General features: G+C 38.6%; 1 protein-coding gene across 2 annotated transcripts in view; it reads left to right on the plus strand.

Annotated features, from left to right (window-relative positions):
- Window positions 1-26,167, plus strand: part of dgkb (diacylglycerol kinase, beta) — an 86,114-nt gene that overhangs the window by 24,937 nt on the left and 35,010 nt on the right. For both annotated transcript variants that reach the window (XM_075466204.1, XM_075466205.1), the window contains exons 10-20: window positions 3,294-3,411; window positions 3,845-3,933; window positions 4,299-4,415; window positions 4,698-4,796; window positions 6,163-6,264; window positions 8,058-8,131; window positions 8,716-8,790; window positions 11,064-11,149; window positions 11,852-11,941; window positions 13,466-13,626; window positions 25,981-26,045. In XM_075466204.1, the coding sequence (XP_075322319.1) occupies window positions 3,294-3,411; window positions 3,845-3,933; window positions 4,299-4,415; window positions 4,698-4,796; window positions 6,163-6,264; window positions 8,058-8,131; window positions 8,716-8,790; window positions 11,064-11,149; window positions 11,852-11,941; window positions 13,466-13,626; window positions 25,981-26,045 (1,076 nt within the window). The remainder of the gene's footprint in view (window positions 1-3,293; window positions 3,412-3,844; window positions 3,934-4,298; window positions 4,416-4,697; window positions 4,797-6,162; window positions 6,265-8,057; window positions 8,132-8,715; window positions 8,791-11,063; window positions 11,150-11,851; window positions 11,942-13,465; window positions 13,627-25,980; window positions 26,046-26,167) is intronic.

Genomic DNA, 26,167 nt, shown 5'->3' on the forward strand with positions numbered 1-26,167 from the left:
GCTTTTGAGCTTGTTTATCGCGGAAAAACAACCGATTTCTTATATTTTCCAAATTGGCCCCGTACAGTTGCATTGGCTGCGTTTCTAACAAAACACTTCAAAATAGCCAACTTCGGAATGCCGCGGTCTTTCGGAGAAAGGCTCATCACCCATATAAATTATGTGGCATGACCATGTGATGCTCAAATTATCATTTTACGCCGAACCATTCCTTTAAAGGTCTGAACTGCTGGCAGGTCAGTCCAACACTTGAACTCTTCTATTATGAAGCCATGCTTATCGGTGCAGTGTAAGGTTTAGCATTGTTTTGCTGAAATATCCAAGGCTCTCTCCTAAAAATACATCTGGATGGGAGCACATGTTGCTCTAAAACCTGTATACACCTCTCAGCATTGATGATGCCTTTCCAGATGGGAAGTTACCAGATATATAGGCACTAATGCACCTTATACCACCGTAGATGCAAGCTTTTCGAAATGAGCATTGATGGCGAGCTGGACGGTCCTCCTCTCTTTGGTCTTGAAGGATGCAGTGTCTGTGAATGCCTAAAATAATTTTAAAGTTTGATTTGTTAGAACAGTTTATCACTTTTCCTCAGTCCATTTTAAATGAGCTTTTTACCCATAAAAGAAGGTGGTGTTTCTGGATTATGTTCACATATGGCTTCTCTAAGGTGCTCTTTTTATACTCATTCATTTGACTGACTTGTTGCCGATTAACCTAATTAGTTAACCTAACCCTATTTCTTTTTTAAGCACCTCCTCTTGCCACCCTTTTCTTACTCCTGTACCAATTGTTTTGCGAAATGTCGCTGCCATCAAATTCATGGTGAGCTCATGTTTTTAATTGAATAGTAAAATGTGTCATTTTCAATTTTTGATACATTTTCTGTTTAATTGTGCACAGAATATTTGTTCGTGAAATCAGCAAATTGTTATATTTTGTGTCCCAACTTTTATGGAGATGGCTTGTAGTGCTTTATTTTGATTTATTATTGTATTTATTAATTATCAGCAGTACTATTATTACTTTTTGTATTTCTCATGGAGCACTTATATCTGAATCTGAATGATAGTGTTTGACGTTTAGCTGTTCGATATACTTTTATATTAATAACGCGATGCCAACAGTTAACTAATAGCACTAAATATGCGGCTAAAGTACTTTATTTTCAAAGGTACTTGGTCATTAATACAAAATTTGTGCAAAAGTGTCCTCAAAGAACTTATGTAAAATAATTCGGATATATTTTCATTTTCATTTCAACAAAAAACATTCCAGTTTACGGTCTGTCTGTTTCTGTTACCTCGTGCTTTACCTTTCCACCAACTTGCCTAGTTACATGAAGTTCATTGTGGTGTTTTTTTGCATAATCTTACAAACAAACCATGAAACGGTAACTATTACTTGCCTTCACCTTGGCTCTCCCTTTGGAGAAGCAGTTGTGTGGATTGTTGTTATGCTTGTCATGACAGATATAAAGCTCACATGTGGTGCCACCGTGCCTAAAGAAAAATAGCTCAAAAAATGGCTCAGTTGTTATTCTGTATTTCATGGGAGGCACTTAAGTCCACACCAGCAGCTTTCAGTGTGGTCCTGACAACCTGTATGGCCTTTTACATAATCAATGCATTTTAAATACATCTTTAAACTTCTGATATGTGTGGCTGTTTTAAAATATATATTGAAGATTAGTGATTCAACATAGTCTTTTGTTCAATAAGCAAAAAAAAAAGAATTATTCAGAACACAGAGTTTTGTATTTGTACTGATGAACATGATTTTTTTTGTGTACAGCCAAGTTGAAGTGAGAATTCAGTGATGGATATTTTGACGTGTTATGCTATGACAGTGTTTGTTTTAGCAGAAGCCACCTGAGCCGAGTGGTTTGTAATGTGTGAAATTACAGAACAGTGACTGTATGCTATGACTCAAACTTGCTTGTTGGGTATGAAAGTAATTGTAATGCGTAATTTTTTTTCTATCTGAGAAAATATTGTAAAGTTTTCTTTGGTAGCTCCAAAAAAAAAAAAAAAAAATGGAAACATTTTTCTGTGGACTCTATTAGCTGAGGATTTAATAGGTTAATTTTTCATGGTTATTTTACATTTAGCAGTGAGACGAGATTAAAAACTTGTTGGTATCTTTTCTCACATCCTGCAAGTGTAAATTAACTTTGTCAGTCTACTCTGCTTGATTTTTACCTTATTTAAGATCAGTCCTGAAAGGTTATGTCAATGACTCCCAATTTGCGGCTGTGGATTTACATCTTTTATCTAATGACCCATATTCATTGTAAATTACTGTGATTCATAGTGTCAACTAATTTATCAAAGATTATAGATGCAATGTGACATGTTTCATTTAACCCCTCTGGACCTTAATACTGCAGTTATAACACAGAAAAAGACTAAAGGTGGCTTGTTATCTGTTTCATAAAGGATTGTGTGATTCAATAATGGCCATAATAGCTATTATTGTAACAATTTAACAGTGATTTTTTTTTTTCTTAACAATAAAATTATGCCTATGGAGGACTGAAATTAGAAATTGATACATAAGTATACAAATAGATCTATGAAAGAATAAATATACCAAAAAAAATGCAGGTAAAGTTTAATAAGTATTAAATGAATTCGACTTCATTAATTAATATTATTATTTATTAATATTATTAAAAATAGATTTGTATTTTTAGTTGACTTTTTACTCTAAATGTCATTTTCTTTTCTTTTTGTAGAGACTAATTTCTTTATTTACCCTTTGCATTTTCTCCCCCTTTTGATTCCTTCAAGCCCATTTATTATTACACCAGCTCAGACCTCAACCTGTTCAAATGTTTAAATAAATAAAAATAGAAGATTAAATGTCTGGTTTGACATCCCTATTTATTTACTATCAGTTGAATAAATGCGGTTGAATTATAATTTCTTATTTTAGTTGTATTTATTGACATACATATTTATTCAGAGAGCCATTTTTTATTTCTCTGTTTGTTTTGATTTCAAAGCTCAGAATACTGTCGCTTTCTATTATTTCCACTAGGTGGAAGCATTTGACTAGCTTTGATGAAATGTCCAACCAGTGCTATTTTTTTTTATGAATGAATGCTACTACAAAAGGAAGGCAGCATATAGTCTCAATTTAATTTCAAACCCCTGGAATATAAAAAAAAAAAAAGGTGAAAACGCTTCTCTATGAAGCTTAACTGCAGGTAAAATGACATATCAGTCATATAGTTAAATGGTTACTCTCGGAAAAGTAATAAATCATATGGTGTTTTATTTCTGCAGAATGTAAAAGATGACGGACAGCATGTGTGGAGACTGAAGCACTTCAACAAACCTGCCTACTGTAACCTGTGTCTCAACATGCTCATTGGACTGGGGAAGCAGGGACTCTGCTGCTCATGTGAGTGGATCACCTCATCAATGTTGTGACAGACACTGGTTTATAAAGACACAATCAGTGTAACATAATGGTCAAATCACGTTTTATATCCTTATGATGTGGATCCTATTGTATAGACATAACACCAGCTGAAACCCAAAGTTTAATTTGGCTTTGAAATAAAACGGAGAAACAATCCACTCTTCACACAAAGCCTTTATTTAATGGGTTTTTGGTTGTGGAAGAATTAAACTTGCTTGTGTTGCAGCTCCAATTAACATTTTATTTTGATTCAAAGTGCACTCGGCTCTACTCAAGCTCTACTTCTTAAAAAATAATGGTACCATGCACATTCATTACGGCACATTTCTCCAACCTTATGGTGGATCACATCTAAAAAGTCTGTTTTCCCTCTTTTCGTTGCTCAAAATCTGCATCTATTTTTCTCTCCCAGTCTGCAAGTACACGGTCCATGAACGCTGTGTGGCTCGTGCGCCGCATTCTTGCATCAAAACCTACGTGAAGTCCAAGAAAAACACAGAGGTGAGTCCAATTGAAGTGTTCACCAGTCGGCACGCTTGGATTAGCAATGCTCTGTGGAGCTGAGGACAAGAGCTTCTCTTCCTCTAATAGAATTGGAATAACTCAATCTGTTACTAAGCATTGCTAATTACCAGAATAAGCCCAGTTTATAAAAATAAAAAAAAGCACCACACACAGCATTGTTTGTTTGGCCTCTTTCTTTCTTGCTCGCTTTTTTCTTGTTTCGTCTTGCTTATTTTTACTTCAAATCTTGTTTCGTTAATTGTTGTGTCACTTGTGCCTTTGTATACATCTTGTTTTTCTGCACCATGTTTCTTTTCTCACTGCTTTTCCTCCCAGTATGCTGTCTCTCCTTCTCTCTGCAGGTAATGCATCATTTCTGGGTGGAAGGGAACTGCCCCACCAAGTGTGACAAGTGTCACAAAACCATTAAGTGTTACCAGGGCCTGACTGGGCTCCATTGTGTGTGGTGTCAAATCACGGTAAGCCGCCACCCGAGGAGAGGCAGCCACCTCCTCATTATATTCCCACTGCTTTTTGTTGTTTAGGGTTTCGTTTTTGCACCTCTGATACCTCACAAGTCATCACACCAATTTACACTCAGAAAACACTTGTTTGCAGCTGCAAGATAACAGAAAATTAAACGGAGGCAATGAAATTCGTAATGCAAGTAAATTCTGAACATATACTTTAAAACTGTATGGTTAAATACATGCTGCAATTGTTACTAGTTGATTGTTAATAATGCTTGCCACCTCCTCCAGCTCCATAACAAGTGTGCCTCCCATGTGAAACCCGAGTGTGATTGTGGACCCCTGAAGGATCACATCCTGCCCCCTAACTCTATCTGCCCCATCGTCCTGGTAAGACTTCACTCCTCACCGGTCAGCAGTTGCGAGGCTGAGTGAACCTGACCGTAATGCTGTGTAACCTGAGGATCCAATCATCAGCTCGTGTTCTCCCACTGCGCTCTGAAATGGCAACAATTTATTTTTTAGAAGTTTATTTCCAAAATTGTACAAGTGAGCTTCAAGGGGAACAGTGTGCTTACTCAGTGCCTGTCCTTAGAAATGATTAAGTTTCAAACTTCTGTAAAAGTTTGCTTGGTGTGGCTAAAAATGCAGCTCGAAAACATTATTACACCCAAACTTGTGTTGAAGATTTTTTTGTACAGCGGACCAGGACGTGGAAAATCTCCCCCCTTTTTTTTTGTTTTTTTTGTTTCCTAAACGGCTTAAACTTTTTACACTGAATTGCGCAAAATCTTGAACCACTCTTCATTTCTTTATATTTTGCAAAGAAAATGGGAAATGGGTGCAGATTTATTGGATTTATTGAAACTGTTTGAGGCAATAACAGTGTTTACACAGTTTCAACAAGCTTTAAAGTGAGTATCTGCTCTGAGCTCCTTTATCCTCCAGCACAGCCTGAACCCTCTCAGACGAGCTTTCTGTCCTTTCTTTAAGGAGTCTTCAGGAACAGTTCTCCAGGCTTCTTGAAGGACATCCCAAAGCTCTTCTTTGGATGTGGGCTGCCTTTTGTTCCGTTCTCTGCCAACATGATCCCACACTGCTTCAGTAATGTTGAGCTCCGGGCTCTGGGGAGGATTCATCCCTCCATCAGACCTGCTGCCACTGATTTTCAGCCCACTTCTTGAAGCTGAAGCTGAAGGTCCAGATGCATCTCTCAGCTCCTGTGTCAGGTCTTTGCTGGATTTTTTCCTCTTTCTTAAGGACATCACTTTCAGATCCTGTTCATCTGCTGTAGATAGTTCTTTAGGCCTGACACTTCTTCTTTTGTCCACCACTTTTCCATTTTCCTCAGATGTTTTAAGGACACACTGCACACCATGCTGAGATATGCCAAGTTTTCAGCTAATAGCTCTTTGAGAATCCCTTTTTGGTTTATATACCTATTATATATCTGTCAAACTGTATTTTTTTGTATTTTTCCATGGATGCAGCGAAAGAAATGGGAACAAATTTGTCTTTGTGACACTGCTTGTAACTAAGATAAAATTTAAAATGGGTTATTTTGCTGTCTGTTATTTGTAGGCGGAAACAAAATCTAAAGAAATGAGAACTGGAAAAAGACTTGAAAAGGACTGTATATTTTTGTATTATGTTGCAATAAATTGTATTATTTTTTAAATCATCTGGAATCCAGCATTTGCATGTAAGCTGAACTGAAGCTACAGACATTGATCCTCTGTTTGATCTTTGACCTCAGGAGAGGCAGTCAACTCTGAGGAAAGACTCTCGGTCAAGCCAGTCGAGCCGAGGAAAGATGCAAAGAGCCAACTCGGTCACAGTCGATGGCCAAGGACTGCAGGTTACACCAAACTCTGACTGCAATTTCAATGATTGATTTGCACCCTTCTCACAGTGTAGATTCACTCTTTACGATTCCACATTGTAGTGACCCAATAGTCACGCAAGGGTCGCTTAAACTTCCTGCAAACAAATGGAATTAAATCCTTTTGCATGGATCTCTGTGAAAATAACACTAATTTGGGGGAGGATTTGAGGACACTTGGTGCTTTAACATCACAAACATAGTTTGGCTTTTCTGCAAATCTCTACACTCGTTTAATTGGAACAACAGTTACATGTCGCTTCTCTTCTAAACTTTTACTTTACTGTTGAATATCTGTTTTTGAAACGCACCCCTGCAGTTGGTTTTGGGACGTGTGATGGGGCCCTGCTGGTAATCAGTACCATCCAGCAGAGGCCAGTCCTGCCTGATCCTCTCTAATATCTGTCAGCCAGCATGTTGGCGATGGAAACCTGCCGCCGTCTGTGGCGACTGCTCGTCTACGCGTGGCTGGGAGAGAAATATGATGAATCATAGCCCAGGCACATCCATCTATGCCTCTCTCTGGCTAACTAGCGTAATAATCAAGATTATTATTTATAATTACAGGAAGTAATGGATCACTCTGGACTGGACAGGGAGCTCATTAATTCCCCCTTGGCCTGCTGGGATGGTAGGCAGGGGGAGTTAAGTGCTTCATCTGTGTCAGGGAGAGCACAGGGCGAGTTGTTGCAGTCCAACTGCAGGATGGACAAATCAAACAGGGGCTGCTGGATCAGAGCTCGTGTTTGTGCCACTTTGTAGGTTCGGCCTTCGGCATCTCTGCCTGTCACAGCTGAAAAACCCTCTTCCACGTCATTCGAGACAAACTGCCCTGCCTGTTGGGAAGCAGTGACTAATAAATATTCCCAATGGATTGTGAATTATCAGGTTGAGCATATTGACTTACTCTAAGATAGATGAGTTGGTTTATTATGTACCGCACAGGGCTTTATAGGCCTACATTTAAAAGCATTTAACACCACAACTTAAATACTGGCTAAATACTTAAATACTCTCAAAAGCGTTCAAATTTTGGGATAAAATCTGGAGGAAAAGCTTATTGAATTAGGCTAATACTGATTATTTGTTTTGTAAATCACAACAAATCCCATCAAATACCTACTTTAATGATGAATTGATCCTATTAAAAGTTGTTCTGTACAGCAAAAAAGTCTTTGCTATTGGTTTAGGTTATTGTGCAAAACGTTCACTGCTGTGTTTTAAAGGCACGCACTACTCGATTTGGGTCAGTTCCCCATAAACTGTCCTGTAGCTGCAAATATTGATTAGTGCATCGAATATGTTCTAATCCACAGCCTAAATATATAAGAAAATAGTACCTAACAAAAGTAATGTGGTCTGAAACAAGTTATTGAGCCTTTTAAAAGAAGTAAAACAAAATATTTGGACCTTTTCTTCAAGAAATTATTTGAAAAGGACGTGCAGACTTGAAGTGACACAGACAGGATATGGTTGGTCTTATCTTGACATTTGACATCAATAAAAGTATGAAATATAACTCAATTAATAAAAAAATCAAGGCAAAAGTTGTTAAATATACCAAAAGTCTTTCCTCAGGCAAAGGAATGTGGAGCGCTCACACTTGGCCTCGGCCAGGTAACAGGAACACTGGTCAGATTGCTGGCATTGCCTGGAACTGCTGAATATACCTGCTAAAATGTCTGAGGGATATGGCTTGAAAGTAAATTCCTGTGAAGCAACCTGCAGTCTCCAAACACCAACAGTTTGTTTTGACATCCTCCATACAGATCACAACAATAGAGGGCACTCATCCTCTGCTGGTGTTTGTCAATCCGAAGAGCGGGGGGAAGCAGGGGGAGAGGTAAGTACACAACCTGTCTCAACATGCTACAAGAGGCCTCTGAAGCCCCACTCCTCAGCCGCAGAGGGAAGGAAACAGCATGGCCTCTGCCTGACAAGTGCTTTAGGCTTACTTAGTAAAAAAAAAACACACAATAACATTTACCTAAAGTGCTGGCTGCCTCCACTGTCAGCTCACACACGCCTTCTCCTCAGACACTCCTCTCACCATCACGCCGCCGCCTGGTTCCCCTTCTTTAACCCAAGGCTAATTGGGTTATTACTGAAACATATTCATTCACTTCTTATTATGTCGGCCCTCATTTGTTTAAATTATGAGATCAAAATATGACTTCAGCTAGTTGATATAATGAAATTGAAATTAAAATGAATTAGTCTTTCTAATGGTTTCTCCTTAAGGGGACTTTGGGTATGTCCTACTCTGCTGCCCAGTCCACTGCCGTGTCACATTCTGATTAAACATGCGTCTGCATTTTTTAACACGCCAAAGTCCGGGATTTTGAGCCTGAATGTTATGAATGAGTCAGGTTGTTTTGGCTATTAGTATTAGATGTTTTCTGATGTTGTTCTGTATGCTTTCTTTAGGATTTACAGAAAGTTCCAGTATCTTCTTAACCCGAGACAAGTGTACAACCTGGCCAAGAATGGACCCATGCCCGGGTATGTTGCAAGGAAATGGTGTTTGTAAAGAATATTACAAAAATGGGGATTATACACCCATATAATATGTAGTTTTCACTGATATTTCCTTTTGGTTTTTAAGTAAGACGCTTTTTTAAGATGTTTCGCTGCCTTTTTAGACAGGTTTTCTGTTTTAAAATAATTTAAAAAGATGCTTCGAAGACACAGAGGCAGGTTTTACTTGCTTCATTTGTTCTTCCTGATCTGACTGGCCACTGAAAGACCCCTTTCTGATGCATTTCCTCTGAAAGTGAAGGAGAACAGTAACTGGAGTTGTTATTTATCACAGGATAATGTGGGGATTTTAGAGGTTGGATGAAAACCCTTCTTTTTCGAACAAACTTAAGACTATTTTTTGACATACTTCATTTGATTAACTCTGCTTTGATGCCTCATTTTAACTTTTTATAAACACTGATAACATGTTAGGAGCAGGTGATGATAACACTAAGGAAAAACTTTAGATGATAATGTGAACATGTGAAGACTGTTTTATGGTAGGTGTAATGTAATTTATCTGAAGAAGTGCTGCTTAATGGCACATTAAATACTGTATGATCAGAGCAAAACTCAAATCAAAAGATTTTCAGTTGCAAAAACACTCCTTTTGAACATTTTTTGCATTTGTTACATTTATTTATTAGGTTTTTGATCCTAATAAAAGCTCATTCAGCTGAATTTTCTGCATGGAAAGATAAGTAATATAATAATTAAATAAATATTGGTTCCCAAATGGAAAATCTTTGTATGAAATTTGATGTATTATATTGAATACACCATCATTGTCAGAGCAGAAACAAGAGAGAATGAATCAAAAAGAAGGAAAAAGGGACATAAAAAGAAATCCTTTGTTTGCTTCCTCGTAAAATCATCCCACTTATGATCTTCTGTTTACAATCATGATGCTCTCTGTTGTTGCTTGCATATAATGACCACCATCACATGCAAGAGAAGCCTTTAGTATTAAACCCTTCCCTCGCTTCCCTCACACAGCACAGATACAAATAAGGTGAGTTCACACATAACAAATCCTGGAGACGGCAGTATCATGCTGTAGCCTCTGAGCAGCAGCGGCTCCATATGCATAAGGCTGTATGTGAACGGAGAGCCGGGGACACAAATGACAGACGGATGGAGAGAGGTGAATCTCTCGCCATTCCACATGTGATCGCGCATACAGCAGCTCACCGCAGGATGGGGGTGTGGACACCATCAGGTCCCCTATGGTTCACATATGTGATTAAGAAAATGAATAGATCATTTACATGCATCAGGCTCCTTCAGTTTGCTGTTTGCACCCAGCAGCGTTTAAACACGCGCTCTGTGCCGTGCTGCCATGTTGTTTGGGTTTGATTAAATCTGAAAACAGAATCTTTATGACTTATGAAAAATAAATAAACAGCGGCACACGCAGGGTAGGAAAAGCTTCATGAGCTTTGGACTGCCGGCATGAGGAGCTGGCACAGCTTCTCAACACAGAGCCTTCTGTCTTGTTTTTCCTCTCTTGATGTGGCCTGAAACATCACCTGCCTCGTCTGGAGCTGAATCCAGAGCTTCTCCTCAGAGCTGACAACATTCCAGATGACCCTGCCTGGTTGTAACCTTGTTAATATTTTGTCAAGTGTACTCACTGCAGCACACATTAGCAGGGTGAACGGTCACCGTCGGACACTACAGGCCGAGGCAGCCGCGCACACTGCTGTCAATTAGCTGCCTCAGTAATGCAATTACAGCAAATTAAGTGTTTGTTTCTTGGTATTTAAATATCCCCAAAGTTGCCTTTCATGTTCGTGGCCGTCTGTTTTGCGTCTAATATGGTTTGTGGCCCCAGTTGGAGAGTAATTGAGCGAATCATTTACCCGCCATACGAGGCTGGGAGGCTGGCTCATTCAGTTAGGGCTTTGTTATTGTGAAGGAACGGAAGAAGTTGGACTGAACATTGCCTGTCATGATCCAATTAGTCCCTGAACAGGCAGGCTAGCTCACAGAATGAATAATATCAATGTGACGTGTTATTTTGTGGGATTTATGAGGGCTTTACAGTCTTGTTGTGTCATGAAAACTTAAAAGCAATAAAAGTTGAAATGTTTAAACAAACCTTTTTCTTTAATCACTTTTGAAAGTTGTATGATTGAATCATACAACACACCCTGTGCAGAGCTTAAAATAGTCCCCAAATGCCATTGTGTTAAAAAGCACAAAACATGCCATATCCAGTGATTTGATGGAAGTGCTGACTGTGTTTGCTGCAGGATGAACTTCTTCAGAGATGTTCCCGACTTCAGAGTGTTGGCCTGTGGAGGGGATGGCACTGTGGGCTGGATCCTAGACTTCATTGGTACAGATATTACTTCTCCATGATCATTTTTATATCGTCAGTGTTATCAAGAATTTGTTCTTTGTTTTTGTACCATATCCTCAACTGTTTGACAGGTACTACAACCCCCCCCCCCCCCCCCGCCGTATTTCCTGAAGTGCTACAATACACACGCGTATCGTACTACCTTCAGTTGTTGATAAAGTACAGCATAGTACAACTTCAACACCCCATTTCCTTTTTTGGGAAAATTGCACTTGTTTTTAGTAGTTTTACATCACTCTTGTTGTTCAGCTTGTAATGGTAAAGCATCATTTATGGGGCTGTATATAAACACTTTGATTACGTCCAAGCCTGCGCAATGAGGGGTGGTCAAATAGGATGATTACGTGAGTTGGAAAACAACATATTAGTCATCATTTGAAGGGGGAAAAAAAAAATCACCCGGCCTCCAACATTTGGTTTTGAAGATGTGTTACTTGTTCAGGCTCTCAAAAATTGCCTCAATTTCTTATCAATCAAAACAAAGGCAGGTAATAACCGACCTGCAAAATATGTCTTTTGAAATGGACTGAACAACTGGAAATTCATATTGACTTGTAGTTTTACAGGCAAGGCAGCAAAATGGATTTGATGCTTTCTTTGTGAGTTTTTGCAGTGACTTTGTCATCTTGGTTTGGCCTCATTTCACATCTTGTTGTGTTATTTGTCCCACTGCTCTAGATAAGGCCAACCTGGACAGGAACCCCCCCGTGTGTATACTTCCTCTTGGCACCGGCAATGACCTGGCAAGATGTCTACGGTGGGGAGGAGGTACTGACAGAAAACAGATACATAACGGTGAACAGCGTGGTCTCACTTGCTGCACTTTGCTGTAGTGTAGGTACATGTGTACCCTCCACTGATAACACAACCTCTTTTCCAAAAAGGTTGGGGCACATATTTCAAGACTTACATCATCTGTATTCGAAAATAGTTGTTGAAACAGAAGTCTAATTGTTTTAAGGATGAAAACAATATCTAGACGCTAGAAATAATCATGTGAAAATAACTGCATGGGCTCAGGAACACTCGTGAAAACCTTTTTTTTTTACAGAACATGCAAATTAAAGTTCCACCATGCAAAGATTAAAACCTAAAAGTGTTACACAAATGCTGCTGCCTTCTTTGTGCCTGAGCTCATTTAAGATGGATTGAGCTGAAGTAAAAAACTGACCTGCAGTCTGATCATATTAAATAGGAGAAGAACCATCCGCCTTCTTATCAGCATACTGTTAAGAAAAAGAGCATCTGTGATGAATTGGAGGAGTGCACGTCACACGGGTAACTGGCACATCTGAGTGTGAGATACAATAACACTGAGTGGCTGAAATGGCAAATTCTAACCAAATGAATAACCCTTAACTGCTGTAGTAACCTGGTGGCACGACTTGATGAAAAGGCAAGGTGGGTGCCCCATTTCCTCTTAAAGTATAAAAAGCATTGTACTTCATTGCAACAGATCACCATGTTGGAAAATATGTAAAGGTTTGGGAGCTTTCAGAAAGATTCTGCATGCTTTACACTTCGAAAATATTCCATCACCTAAAACATCTGCTGCTTCTTTATCGGTCTTTATCAAGCAAAAAAACATCTTGCCTCTAGAATTACAGCAAAAGGAACCTTTTTATAAATATTCTGAATAGTCGAAACATGGAACAGGAGTGTAACTAATTACACATCCCCCAATAAACCTTCACAATAAAACTGTCAAAATATCTGCTGTGGATATGTTCAATCTCTCTTAGATTAAATTAAAATGTCTCCGTACTACTGTTTATTAGTTCTGGGGTTTAAAAGATGTGGAACAATCATTGTTCACTGTTTCTAATGTATATTTTTCACAACATGTTGGCTTCTTTGGTTTTAATGAGCGCAGTTATCAAACATGTTTTCAAGAAGAGATTTAGTCAGACATTTCTCTTGTTTTATGAGTTATCTAAAAAATAATAAATCAATTAATGACAATATTATTTAAAAAAAAATTAAAGATATTCATTCGAATTGAATAAAAAGAGAAAAGAAGCAAATCTCTCCAGAAAACACTGAGTTTTGCAAAGTATCTGAAACATTTATCAGATATGTTTAATTTTCTATGAGCTGAGCAAATATGTGATAAATGGTACAGTTTATTAAATAGTAAAATTCTTACATATTCATGCTATGTATTTATGTTTAGTGTATGTATAAGTGTTCCGTTTCCTTGCATTTTGAATCACACGTCACAAAGCATCAGCCAAGTCACTCCAACTGTCCGAGACCCATTTTAACATCTCACTTCTTTCACGTTGCTCCGAGGCTATGAGGGGGAAAGCCTCCTTAAGATCCTGAGGGACATCGAAAACGGTTCGGAAGTCATGCTGGATCGCTGGAAGATTGATGTCACACCCACAGACAAGGAGGAGCAAGGGGACCCGGTGCCTTACAGCATTATAAACAACTACTTCTCTATCGGAGTGGTGAGTCAGACACTCGGTCAAAAGACAAGCACAGATACTTGTATTCTTAACTTGGTTTCTTAACAAAATACAAGCATTATACCTCATAGTCTGATCTTGATTTGTCATTTTAATTTTTTTTTTTTTTTTTTTTACCCACTAAAATATTGAACAGACTGACCAATGTGAACAAAAATAGTCTTTATATGGACCATTTAGAGAATGTGTTCACCAGTTAATCTGGAAAAAGTAGAGTAAATCTAAATCGAGCAAAGGTAGCGGCAAACAAAACGTCTAATAATAACATCTAAAATGATAAAATTCAAGATTTGTTTTCTGACAAATTTAGCTCTGTGGGACAATTTTTTTTCTTTTCCAAAACCACATCACTTCAGACAATCGTGACCATGATGGGTGAAAAAAAGAAAATGGATGGATTTTTGCAGTATCTCTGAAAACTTTCTCGATCTTTCTCGTGAAGTTTGTCCTACATTGTCCTAAATACGACTTTAGGACAATGTCCTATTAGGACAATGTACATCCAGGACGACTTGGAGAGCGTCTTGAATTTAAGAGAGGTCCTGAAAGAGGAAATAAAATGAACAGAGACTAGGTGGGCATAGTAATCGCCTAATAGTAAATAATAATTTATTCTGTTTGTTTTCGTTCCCATGGGCCGAACTGACTCGGATGTACATTGTCCTATATATGACCTTGCGAGATCTCGCAAAACTTTTTTTTTTTTTTTTTTTTTTCACCCATCATTTTTTTTTCCCACGTGTCCCCTAGGGGGCTCCGTAGTGCCTGACCAGGCCTATCAAATTTTTTCTATGAATCCATTTTCTGCCTCTTTTGCGATATAAACTTCTGTTTATGGTGCGCTCTAAGTTTTAGTTTTGAGTTTAGCCAAATTTGGCATTTCACTGCTTATTGCAGTCAACATTTATCCATCTTCCTGTTTTTCTATCTAACAACAAAAGATTTCTGCTCACACGACTTACACATTACTTTTCTTCCCCTCTTAATTTATAATGCAAAGTTTTGCACAGATCGGGCTTGAACCTGTGGAGGAGTTAACAAAAATGTTAACTTTTGCAACTCAGCAAAAGGAAAAAATGGACATGGCCTAATTCATCGGATTCAGCAACACTCGGGGATCATGTGGAAATACGTCTTTGATTGTGCCATATACAGTTTAGGAGATATCAACCAAAACGTGGTGACATTTTGTGATGTCGCGACCTACATTACAGAGATCTTCACCAGCCCTGTTTATAACTTTCTAATTACTATTATAATTTAACACTGTCACTTGGACCCCTAAATATTTGCCTCACACATACAGAGGTTGAGGAGACCAGACACTGTTTTTTACAGTGAATATGTTGTTAAAGTCAATCTTAGTTGTAGATTTTATTTGGAACCGTACGCAGACAAACAATTGACAACTGTTTGCAAGTTGCCTAGCAATGGCATGACGCCTGCGACTACAAAAACACCTTTGTGTGACACGGACTGTGGTGAGTCTCACATACGAAGTGTCAAATGAGAACTCACATGCTGAAAAAAAAAAAATGTGTGGCATCTTCCCTCCACATTGTATATTTTTTGTGATTATTGTATAATTTCCTCACATTTTTTAATGATTAAAATAAACAAGATGAATACTTTTATTTCAATCTGAACCCAATGAGCAAATTTTTGTTTGCAACACAAAGTGTGATACTGAAATGGGTTTAAAATTTGACTTAAAATGAAAAAAGGCATTAGAATAAAAAGGTAACACGTGTGTGGATATAAGACATTATCAATAAAAGTATTAAATTAAATCTATATCAGTCTGAATTTGAAGAAATTTAAAAGAAGCACTACTTCAGTTTGTGGTAAAACAAAGGTAGTCTGTCAGATAATTTTGTGCCAAGTGGAGTCGTCATATGGGGAAAAGTTGACGAAAGTAGACCAAATTAAATTGGCATGGTTGAAGCCACTAGGTCACTGTCTCAGTACAGTTGGTGTGACCCATCTTCACTCTGACAGAGTAAACGCTGCAATTTGCTCAGAACTCCTTTAAATCTATACAGACCAAACTGTAACATACCAGGTGGTAAAAAGTGTATTACAAGAGAAACATTTTAAATCCTAAACAAACCCAATATTAGTTCCTAAACCCAACCATTATCTTTAATGCATAAACCTTATTACACAATGTGCGAAACTATCGTCCCAAAGCATTCTCAAAGTTGGGTCTACATGGGCTGAACTTGTTTGTTTTTGTGCTGCATCCAACAGCGTTGATCATGCAAATCAGGTTGCAGTCCATGGGAGTGTTCATGCTCATAAGCACATTTCAAAACTGTTACTTCTGCAAAAATTGCCTCAAGTACATCGACTAATAGTTAGAACTTTCGTTGTGGATTTTGGGGAGACTGGACTCTGTGCTACAAAGTTATTAAAACTGATCACCTTTGATTAACTAAAAGGCAAACTACTCGCTTCATGTTGATGGTTAATCTAATCACTAGCTTATTAATACAGACGGTAAGTTCAAAGACACATTTACATGTCATTGATACTGCATTCATAAGTAGCAATGTAACATACATAAGTAGCTTTGTACCAACAGGTTTCTGCAGCTTGGGTACTAGAAGTACTCATCACTGAAGCTGTAAATAACAAAAAATGTGGATTGAGACTGTTTAGTACTCTGAAATAATCGCATCTCTTTGGCAAGAGCAGAGCAAGATAGTGGATTCAGGCCAGTATAAGGGCAGACTGGGGTCCCATAGTGCAGAAATACAAAACTGATTCAGTGTTAATTAGTCTTGATCTCTTGTAACTACATAGAAAACTGGTGACATGCAACTAAGGATTCATCTGCACTCAGGTTTCCCTTTGGTAAAACACCACGCTTCCTAAAGACTTATGTATGTCAGGTAATGCAGCTACTCAGTCGGAAATGCCTAACCTTTTGTTTTAAAGAGCAGAGTCATATAGAATTTATTCATGTAATTGGTACAATTAAATTCAATTCAATTCATTTTTATTTATATAGCGCCAAAAACAACAAATGTCATCTCAAGGCACTTAGATAGTAAGTCCAATTCAAGCCAATTGGAATTCAATTAATTAATAATAATCATAATTCATAAAATAATCCAATTCGTTCATATAGAGCCAATTCAAAAACAATTTCCTAGCTAAGAAAACCAACAGATTGCACTGAAAACTTTTTGTTTTTCGGTCCAATCTCCCGGCCTGAGCGGCGTGCCTGAGGCGACTGTGGAGAGAAACGACTCCCTTTTAACAGGAAGAAACCTCTGGCAGAACCAGACTCAGGAAGGGTGGCCATCCGCCTCGACCAGCTGGGGTTTGAGAAGACAGAAAAAAAGGGGGGGGGGAGGGGGAGGGGGGCAGGGGGCCACCGCGACGGCGGCACTGTAACACCATTCAAAGGATATCTGTTGGAACAGGGAAACACGAGTTAATGACCACAATAATATCACATATACATAAAGAGAGTAAAGTGAGGAAAGGTGTGTCAGATGAGGCCCCCCAGCAGTCTAGGCCTATAGCAGCTTAACTATGGGATGTTTCAGGATCACCTGAGCCATCCCTAACTATAAGCTTTATCAAAAAGGAAAGTTTTAAGCCTGGTCTTAAAAGTGGAAAGGGTGTCTGCTTCCCGGACATTTACTGGCAGCTTATTCCACAATTGAGGGGCCTGATAACTGAAGGCTCTGCCTCCCATTCTACTTTTAGAAACTCTGGGAACCTCAAGTAAACCGCAGTTTGGGAACGAAGTGCTCTGTTAGGAAAATATCTTACAATGAGATCTTTAAGATATGATGGAGCTCGGTCATTAAGAGCTTTATATGTAAGGAGAAGAATCTTAAATTCTATTCTGAATTTAACAGGGAGCCAATGAAGAGAAGCTAAAACTGGAGAAATATGATCTCTCCTGTTAGTTCTCGTCAAAACTCTGGCTGCAGCATTTTGGATCAACTGAAGGCTTTTCAGAGAATATGTAGGACAGCCCAATAATAAAGAATTACAGTAGTCCAATCTTGAAGTAACAAATGCATGAATTAGTTTTTCTGCATCACTCTGAGACAAGATGTTCCTGATTTTAACAATATTACGAAGGTGAAAGAAGGCAGTCCTAGAAACCTGTTTTATATGCGAGTCAAATGATAAGTTCTGGTCAAAAATAACTCCAAGGTTCCTCACTGTAGAACTAGAAGCCAAGGAAATACCATCTAGAGTAACTATATAGCTAGACAATTTCTCCCTGAAACGCTCAGGTCCAAAGATAACGACTTCAGTTTTGTCTGAATTTAGAAGCAGACAGTTCTGAGTCATCCAGGTCTTTATGTCTTTAAGACATGCTTGTAGTCTGACCAACCTATTGGTTTCATCTGGTTTTATAGATAAGTACAGCTGAGTATCATCAGCATAGCAATGGAAATTTATGCCATGCTGTCTAATAATGTTACCTAATGGAAGCATGTATAAAGTAAAAAGAATCGGTCCAAGCACAGAACCCTGGGGAACTCCATGACTTACTCTGGTGTGTGAGGAAGATTCTTCATTTACAAGAACAAACTGAAATCTATCAGATAAATATGATTTAAACCAGCCTAATGCAGTTCCTTTAATCCCAATAACATGTTCAAGTCTGTGTAATAAGATACTGTGATCGACCGTATCAAATGCAGCACTGAGATCCAACAGGACAAGCACAGACACAAATGCATTATTGCATTATTGGTTACTATTACTGGTTTATCACAGTAGTGCTCTATGGGTATATTCCAAAAAAATGTAAAAAATGGACAGAAAATAGGATAAAATTAGCCTACATCCACAAATAAATGAATTTATTTATGTTGAACAGTGACTTACATAGTTATGATGCTACAAATGCCTTACAAAGCTGTGTGTAAATGAGTAAATATGTGTGTTATTGCAGGGGTTCCTGCATTGATAAAGTGACACCAAAGGACACATTAGATACACCTGCGTATCTAAGAGATGCCTCTTGTTTTGAAAAGTGATGCCCTGGGGATGAAAACAGATGGAAAGGCTGTAATCAAACTCAGGAGCATAATGGAAAGCAAAATGTTTTTAATGGTACTGAATCATGAGCAACATACAGTAGAAACTCTCCTGGAACGCGGCGTCAGTTATCCCAATGTCACACTTGTGCATTGCTGGTGAAAGAAGCTTATGGCACCTTTTTTTTATACCCTTCGCACCAAAGTAAAGTTTATATGTGGTGAGAAAGCATCTCAGCCCCACAGTGGAAAAGGTGCTCAGATATAAGGAAAATAAAGGCAGATGCCACTGAAGTGTGGCCTCGCACTCTGAAAATTAAATTCCCTCTCTCGGTAATTCTCACATCTGTTATTAAAGGTTGAATTTGAAAAAGTAATAAACAATGGAGCTCCTGTAGCAACGGCACAATCAGTCAATTTATCTGTTTTTATCACTTTGTTGTTAGGTCTTTATTGAGATGTGCTCAAGCTTCAACCACCTCTGATCGATAAATGAGCCTCGTTGTGAATCTGCATGGAGACACACAGCCATCAGCGCCTCCCCTGTCCATCTCCAACATAATGACACTGATTTCACGTAGCTCATGTTAGCCATTACCGATAAATGTCAGGGGGAAATATGGTAATTGACATTTGCAGGTGGGAGAGGAGGGAGCCACTGGGGGTTGTGAGATTTGTACAGACTGTGGCAGGGACATAAGTGATGCATGGCCTTACAAATGTTAGTTGAATAACACCTCCAGCCTGGGCCCCTAATGACAATGTTGGAGGATATTAGAGAACGGGTCTTGTTAACATTGTGATAGACAAGAACAATGGCTGTAATCTGTCTGCAGAACTGAACATATGGTGATTCGTACAGGTGGAAGTGGTTATAGTGTGAAATACATGTCGGAACATTCGTCCCATAATGTTACGTTGCATTAATTATCCACCGTAAATGCCAAAAACAAGTTACTTTGTCATCTTTTTGACAGCAGTGTCAACTCAACCTTTGTTCATATAGCATTGCAGCAAATGTTCACAATGACCTCTGAAAAGATGAAGTCAACAAATAAAACAATTTATTTAAAAAGAAACTGAGATGGAGTTAAAAGTCGAATACAAGATGAAAGAATTGCAACAAATCAGCAAATAAGCCTGGTCAACGGTCAAAACTTTTCCAAGATGTCCCCACGCTACACACACAAGTACGGTGGCCGACACGTGCAAACGCGCTGCAAACGGCGAAACAAATCCAACAGTAAAACGCTGCAAGAGAAAAATGCGGCAATCACAAAAACGACCGGAGCACACGCGCTGCAAACCCCAAAACACATGCAAGAAAAAAACGCGCTGCAAACTTCAAAACACAACGGAAGTTCGCCAGGCCACTTGGCGGTCTCGACCTGTGGGATAGGGGATCGACTATGGGAGATCTACCATATTAATGAAAGAGAAGAAAGTCAAAAGGTACGTTGTCATTTATGTCTTTTTTAAACACTTGGCCGTAATCTTTTAACATATTATAGAAGAGCAGCGGAGTTATGTCGCTATAATAAGGTAAAAGATTACGGCCAAGTGTTTAAAAAAGACATAAATGACAACATACCTTTTGACTTTCTTCTCTTTCATTAATATGGTAGATCTCCCATAGTCGATCCCCTATCCCACAGGTCGAGACCGCCTTAGTGGCGCGTTTCTCTCTTGTATGTGTTTTGAAGTTTGCAGCGTTTCTCTCTTGCATGTGTTTTGGAGTTTGCAGCGTTTCTCTCTTGCATGTGTTTTGAAGTTTGCAGCGTTTCTCTCTTGCATGTGTTTTGAAGTTTGCAGCGTTTCTCTCTTGCATGTGTTTTGGAGTTTGCAGCGTTTCTCTCTTGCATGTGTTTTGAAGTTCTTGCTGCAAGAGAAAAATGCTGCAAAAACAAAAACGAAGGTCGTTTTTGTTTTTGCCGCATTTTTCTCTTGCAGCATTTTACGTGCGTTTGCACGTGTCGGCCACCGTACACAAGCCTTCTGCAGAAATACATCATGTTAAAGTACCAACAGAAATTTCCTAAAGCAGATATACAAGTATTTTTATCAAGCCACGAGCATACATACCACTTCAAATGTTAACAGGAAGAAGGACCAAAATGCATCTGGTGAAGTCTTGGCATAAAATTATTAACACTACTTACAATGTGTTTCATTTCTTACATTTACCAAAACAACATACTTTACAATAAAAAACATTATTTCAAAGTTACCTTACAGAACAAAGAAAGAAACCACACTTTTACCTAAATTACAGTTTACCACCTTACTGCACTCATTCTCTGGCCAGTGGGAAGTTTCAGATCCAACCAGAGATCAGCCAAATATCGTGAAAGAAAACTGTGAATGGAATGAATCCACATGAGTACAGAGCAAAGTCTCTAAAACTGGAGGCATTTAGTAAAATGTCTTCATCACGTATTCAGTAGCTTTTACTATGTTCCCTGTTTCTTTTAAAAAAAAATCTCCTGCACGTTGTTCACCAAACAGCGACAGCGCTCGACTGTTTCACAACATTATTATAACCCCTATTGTCTTTGCTCTGTTAGTGGGATTAGTAACCAGTGGGCATAGTGATGACAGATGAAGTTGTTTGTGAGGGATTAAGGGGACTTTGAGCTCTCTATGGATTTCAGTGTGATATAATATTTTGTGTGAATCAAATTCTTTGCTTTCCGTTGAATTAAAAAAAAATTGCATTAAAGATTATGCGACAAGTCAAGCTAATAATTACCTTAGAGATTATGTAGATGAAGAGAAGATTGTTTCTGTAATGACGCTGTTGAAATCAAAAGATCAGCACTAACAGCCAACATGTACTTCACTTTTGAGTCATTCCACAAATATTCCTTTCCATTTTTATATGTCTGACTGCTCCAACACCTATTGTACAAAAAAAAATCATGGATGTTAACATATGCCAAACAAGCTTAAACAATCTTAATACAACTTTATTTTCCAAGTTATTCCAATCTCGGAGCACAGGTAATCCTTCCATAAAGAGGACCTTCTTTTTATCTTTATGTAAATTCCTCCAACCCAACCTTCTGCCACAGCCCAGTTGGATAGAGAATTAATGGTGTCATCCCTTTGGGAAGATGGGGAAGTGACGTGAAGTGTAATGATCTCAATCAGGGCCATGGGTGAGAGACAGAACTAATCACTGAGCACGCTCCGCTACCATAATGCAGTCAGTCGCCCTAATGACCCTGGCACTCTTGTCAAAGCCATTACTCTTCCCCTGTAGTGAAAGGCACATCAAACTGCTAGGGCCTCCTCATAATTGGACTAAACTTTGAGCTATGAGAGGACATTACACATGTCCTGTATTAATTTGGGTGCCAGATTTTTACATTGGTAATTATTTGAGGGCAGCTAGGGGGAAGAATGACTAAGAGAGCTGATGACGTCCCACTGCCGCCAGGGGATGAGTGCATGAGAATGAGTCCTACATGTGTTGGAAGTGTGGTGGCCTCATCGGGGGGCTATTCAAATTCTATGTTTTCAAAGAGACAGACAGGAAAATTCAGTTTTTAATATAGTTTTTTGTAGTTTTGAAAATAATCTTACCCCGGTTAACTTTCTGAAGGGTTTTGTATGATATTCATCAGACAATGAAGTTAACTCGTGCCTCTCTCAAAATATAATATTGTAAGTATTGTTTGAGCACATATTTGAAAAGCTTAGATTGACCTGGTTAAGAGTGCAAAAAAACACAGTGGCTTCACACTTTATTCAGTAGTTGGTGGGTGTTTCAATCACCTGACTTTTGATTGCAATGGGAAAGTGTTAAATCCACTATTCAGTCCCAAGTCGAATGACTTAAAAGTCAAGCTTGAGGACAAAAAGAGTAAAAACCGCACCGTTTCAAAATTTCAATTTCTTGCCAGTATTAGAAAAAAAAAAACTTACTGAAGCGCTCAGAAAACATAAGAATCTAAACCGCTATAGTTATATTAAGCAGGTCAAACTGTCTGCTGATGAAGATAAGGCTATCTAAAGGGCCACAGAGGCTACAAGCTGGACCAGGTGGGCAGATGCCCTCTTTGAGCTAAAAGATAAAGGAGAAACCTTCAATTATTTTTATTTTTACGTCACCACTGGACCTTTGTTCATGCAGGCGGAAACGGACTCAATGAGATGTATTTCTTAATCTAACCAACTAATGTTAAAGCTGAAAGCCAACAGGTTTTAGTGAAGTGTTGTTGGGCCATTCACTAAATACTACCCAGAAGTATAAAAGCCATCAGCATGTGTTGGTCGTGAACTTCTGTCATGTCTCGAATGATTGAAGGTGCATTATACCTCTGACCTCCTTATGAGAATTTATTAGCTTCTTAAAGGAGACACCCGGATATGCAAGTCATTTCCCTCCTTCCTCTTGTGGGGGCGCTGTACAGGACGCCGTTATGGGTTCTATCGAAGAGTTTGAACAAATAACTTGTTATGATCCTATCATTGGAAGACGTTAAAGGCCAGTTTCTATCATATAAACCATTTTTACTTGTGTCTGCTCAGATAAAATAAAAGTTTGTTGTAAAGTAAAATTTCTTAGTGTTTTATTATAGAAAACTATCCCAAAATACCACATAGTCCTATTTATTGTTTATAATATACATATTATATACCACAAACTAATTCCATACTTCTATTTGTTTGAGTTCCATGGTACTGTAAAGCTTGTGTGTTTTTAAAAGTTTACTTACACTCACACCACAGAAATGTAGAATGACAAAGTGCTTCATCCACTGCTGGTTGCTTGAAATCACTGTGTACTGTTGCAAAGCCACAGTTCCACTTGTACAGATCTCAGATAATAGACTCCAAACCAAAGGGGAGACAACCTCTCTTCACTTTTGCTCTCTTGTTTGCAGCTATTGTCCTGTTTGTAAGAAAATCGAGTTACAATCTCTCAGATACATCCATCACCCCACTCTTTTGGCTCGCGTTGGAAGCGTGAGGCGAGTCTGCGGGGATCTTGAAGGAATCTTTTGGTCTTCTGCTTACAGCGTCTTGAAGAGACATCAAGAGAAGCTCCATTGATTTTTCTCCTTTGGCTTCTCCTGAATTTTTGTACAGAGAGCTAGCAGGGGGTCCTCCCTGTAGGTGCTGTTTCAATCGTGCCACTCAAAATGGAGTGGGTCAAAACAGATTGCTTCAGCAGAGGGGGGAGGGAAATGAGTCCAAAAAAAGTTTACAGCAACTTTTCCTTCGCTCTACCTTTAGATGATTTCAGGGCCGGACAGGTTTGCCTTGTTTGTCAGATTTTTTTTCACAGAGGCAATGCCAGCATTGTTAAGCTAAAACTGACTGAAAGTGTGAGTTAAAGGATTTTTTTTTTTATTATTATTACTCAATGTCATTAGTTTAGGCACCGTAAAGTTATACAGGGAATTTACTGCATTGGCTCATTTATTCATGTTGCGACAGCTCAAAGCTGTTTTGTCCCTCTGATCTTATTCGCAGCTGGTATTAACCTGCGATCTGACGTGCATTTTCAGATCTTATATAAAGGCAGACTCATTGCCTTTGCTGAATGTATTGTGATTGTTGCTGTACTTTGAAAACTTACAGTAGGATAAACAGCCTTGTTTTTAGCTTCATGACATGGCAGTTTAAGTTTATACAACTCAATGTTAAATGGTTTATTTATCTGAAGAGATTTATATTCCCTTCTGTTTCTAGATGGAGCTGTATTCACTTATAGTGTGGTACCGCGTTAAAGCATTGGTGCTAATATTGTTTTCTTATTTTTAGGATTATCTTTAGAATTCAGGAATATTTTTCTATCACGTTTTTGGTTCAGTTTAGTTAAGACTGCTTGTTTATGTTAAGGAAAAGTTTGTGTTCAGATAAACTTCAGATAAACACGTCCAACTTGTCACATACAGCACTGTGCAGCTGTTTCGTCAACATCTGTAAGCGGTGTACAAGACGTCCTCTGATATCAGTGCCATATGGGACACAAGATGCTAACAGCAAATCTTCTGACCTCATTCTAAGATATTTACTTTTCAAAAATAGATATTGGAGATGAGGTTGCCTAAAGTCGCATGACATCACAAGGCCTCAGTTAGAGGCCTGTCTGACACAGTAAAGTATATTCACCTCATTTTCTTTCCGTGTTTACCTATAGTCACACACTTGGTTTGTATACTTTTCAGCCAAATCTACTTGGTATGGTTTAGGAAAATATCATAGTTTGACTCAAGATGCCTCATATACTTTGCAATATCAGTCTTCAGAAAAGGGTCCTGAAAACATAATGCATTGATATGTTACTAAACTCCACTCCCATCAATATACCCCATAAAGTTGCATTGTTTAAAACTATGATGTTTTACTCTCCCAGCCAATATAGCTGTGATATATTTTAATGTGAGGTATGTTTACCGACCTGTTGACATCACTGCTGGATGTGGTTACAGATGGAAAATAAATCGACTTCAGATGGAAGTTGATAAAAGATGAAAGCATTATCTACAGAAAACATCAACTTTTCTTTTGAACCCTCAGATATTAATGTCAGTTTTGCGCCTCTAAAGTGAATAACTCATCAGTCAGCCTGTTGTAACTCTTGTTTGTGAATGTAGATACACACAAAGTTTAAACACAAGGTTTTCATGGGATCACGATCCCATAGTCCACACTGAAAATACGAGTCTTACAAGACTGAGGTTGTGCTAATGTGTTGTTGAAGCATCCTGCGAGTCGCACCAAAATAACATAAGTGACATAAAATGCTGTGCCTCGACACCAAGAAACCCAGTGTGACTGCTTTTTTTTTTTTCTTTAGCCCGAGGTCACAGAGTAATACAAGAGGGGATGGGAGAGGTGGAGAGTGGCATATAGAGAAAGAGAGGAAGAGGAGGTGGAGGAAGGGATGGAGAAAACAACTTGGTTGCCGGGGTATCGTCAGCATCCTGTAGGTTTAGTTTAGAGCGGTGATTACAATGTGTGTTTAATTATTTAACCCACATGGAGATAATGTGCTGTTCATCAGGGTTTCTGACTATACTGCTCCCTCCCAGGCTCAGACACACGGCCACCTCGTCCTAACGCGGCTTTCAATTTATAGAAAATAAAAAAAAAGGACATCACATGTATATTAAAGCATTTTTGTTCTACTTGCCAAGTAATTGTACTTGTTGGCACCTCTGAAAGACATGCACTAAAATCAGGGTGTACAGTTTGTGGTCCAGGAGGAAGATTACAACACACTTCCAATCTGAATCAAATAAATTGGTTTTAAGATAAGAACGGGATTAATGGGGGCCTTCAGTAAATATCTATTTCTCTCTTTCAGGATGCCTCCATTGCACATCGTTTCCACATCATGAGGGAGAAGCACCCTGAGAAGTTTAACAGCAGGTATGATTTTTTAAGTCTGTTGGGCTTTTGGGGGCGCTGAGATTTAATTTGAACTCGAATGATAAAACATTTTGAAAAATCTTTGGAGTTACAACCAACTCTGTGTCATTCAGGCCGTTAAT

Source organism: Odontesthes bonariensis, chromosome 5 (genome assembly GCF_027942865.1).
Source record: "Odontesthes bonariensis isolate fOdoBon6 chromosome 5, fOdoBon6.hap1, whole genome shotgun sequence".
Lineage (NCBI taxonomy): Eukaryota > Metazoa > Chordata > Actinopteri > Atheriniformes > Atherinopsidae > Odontesthes > Odontesthes bonariensis.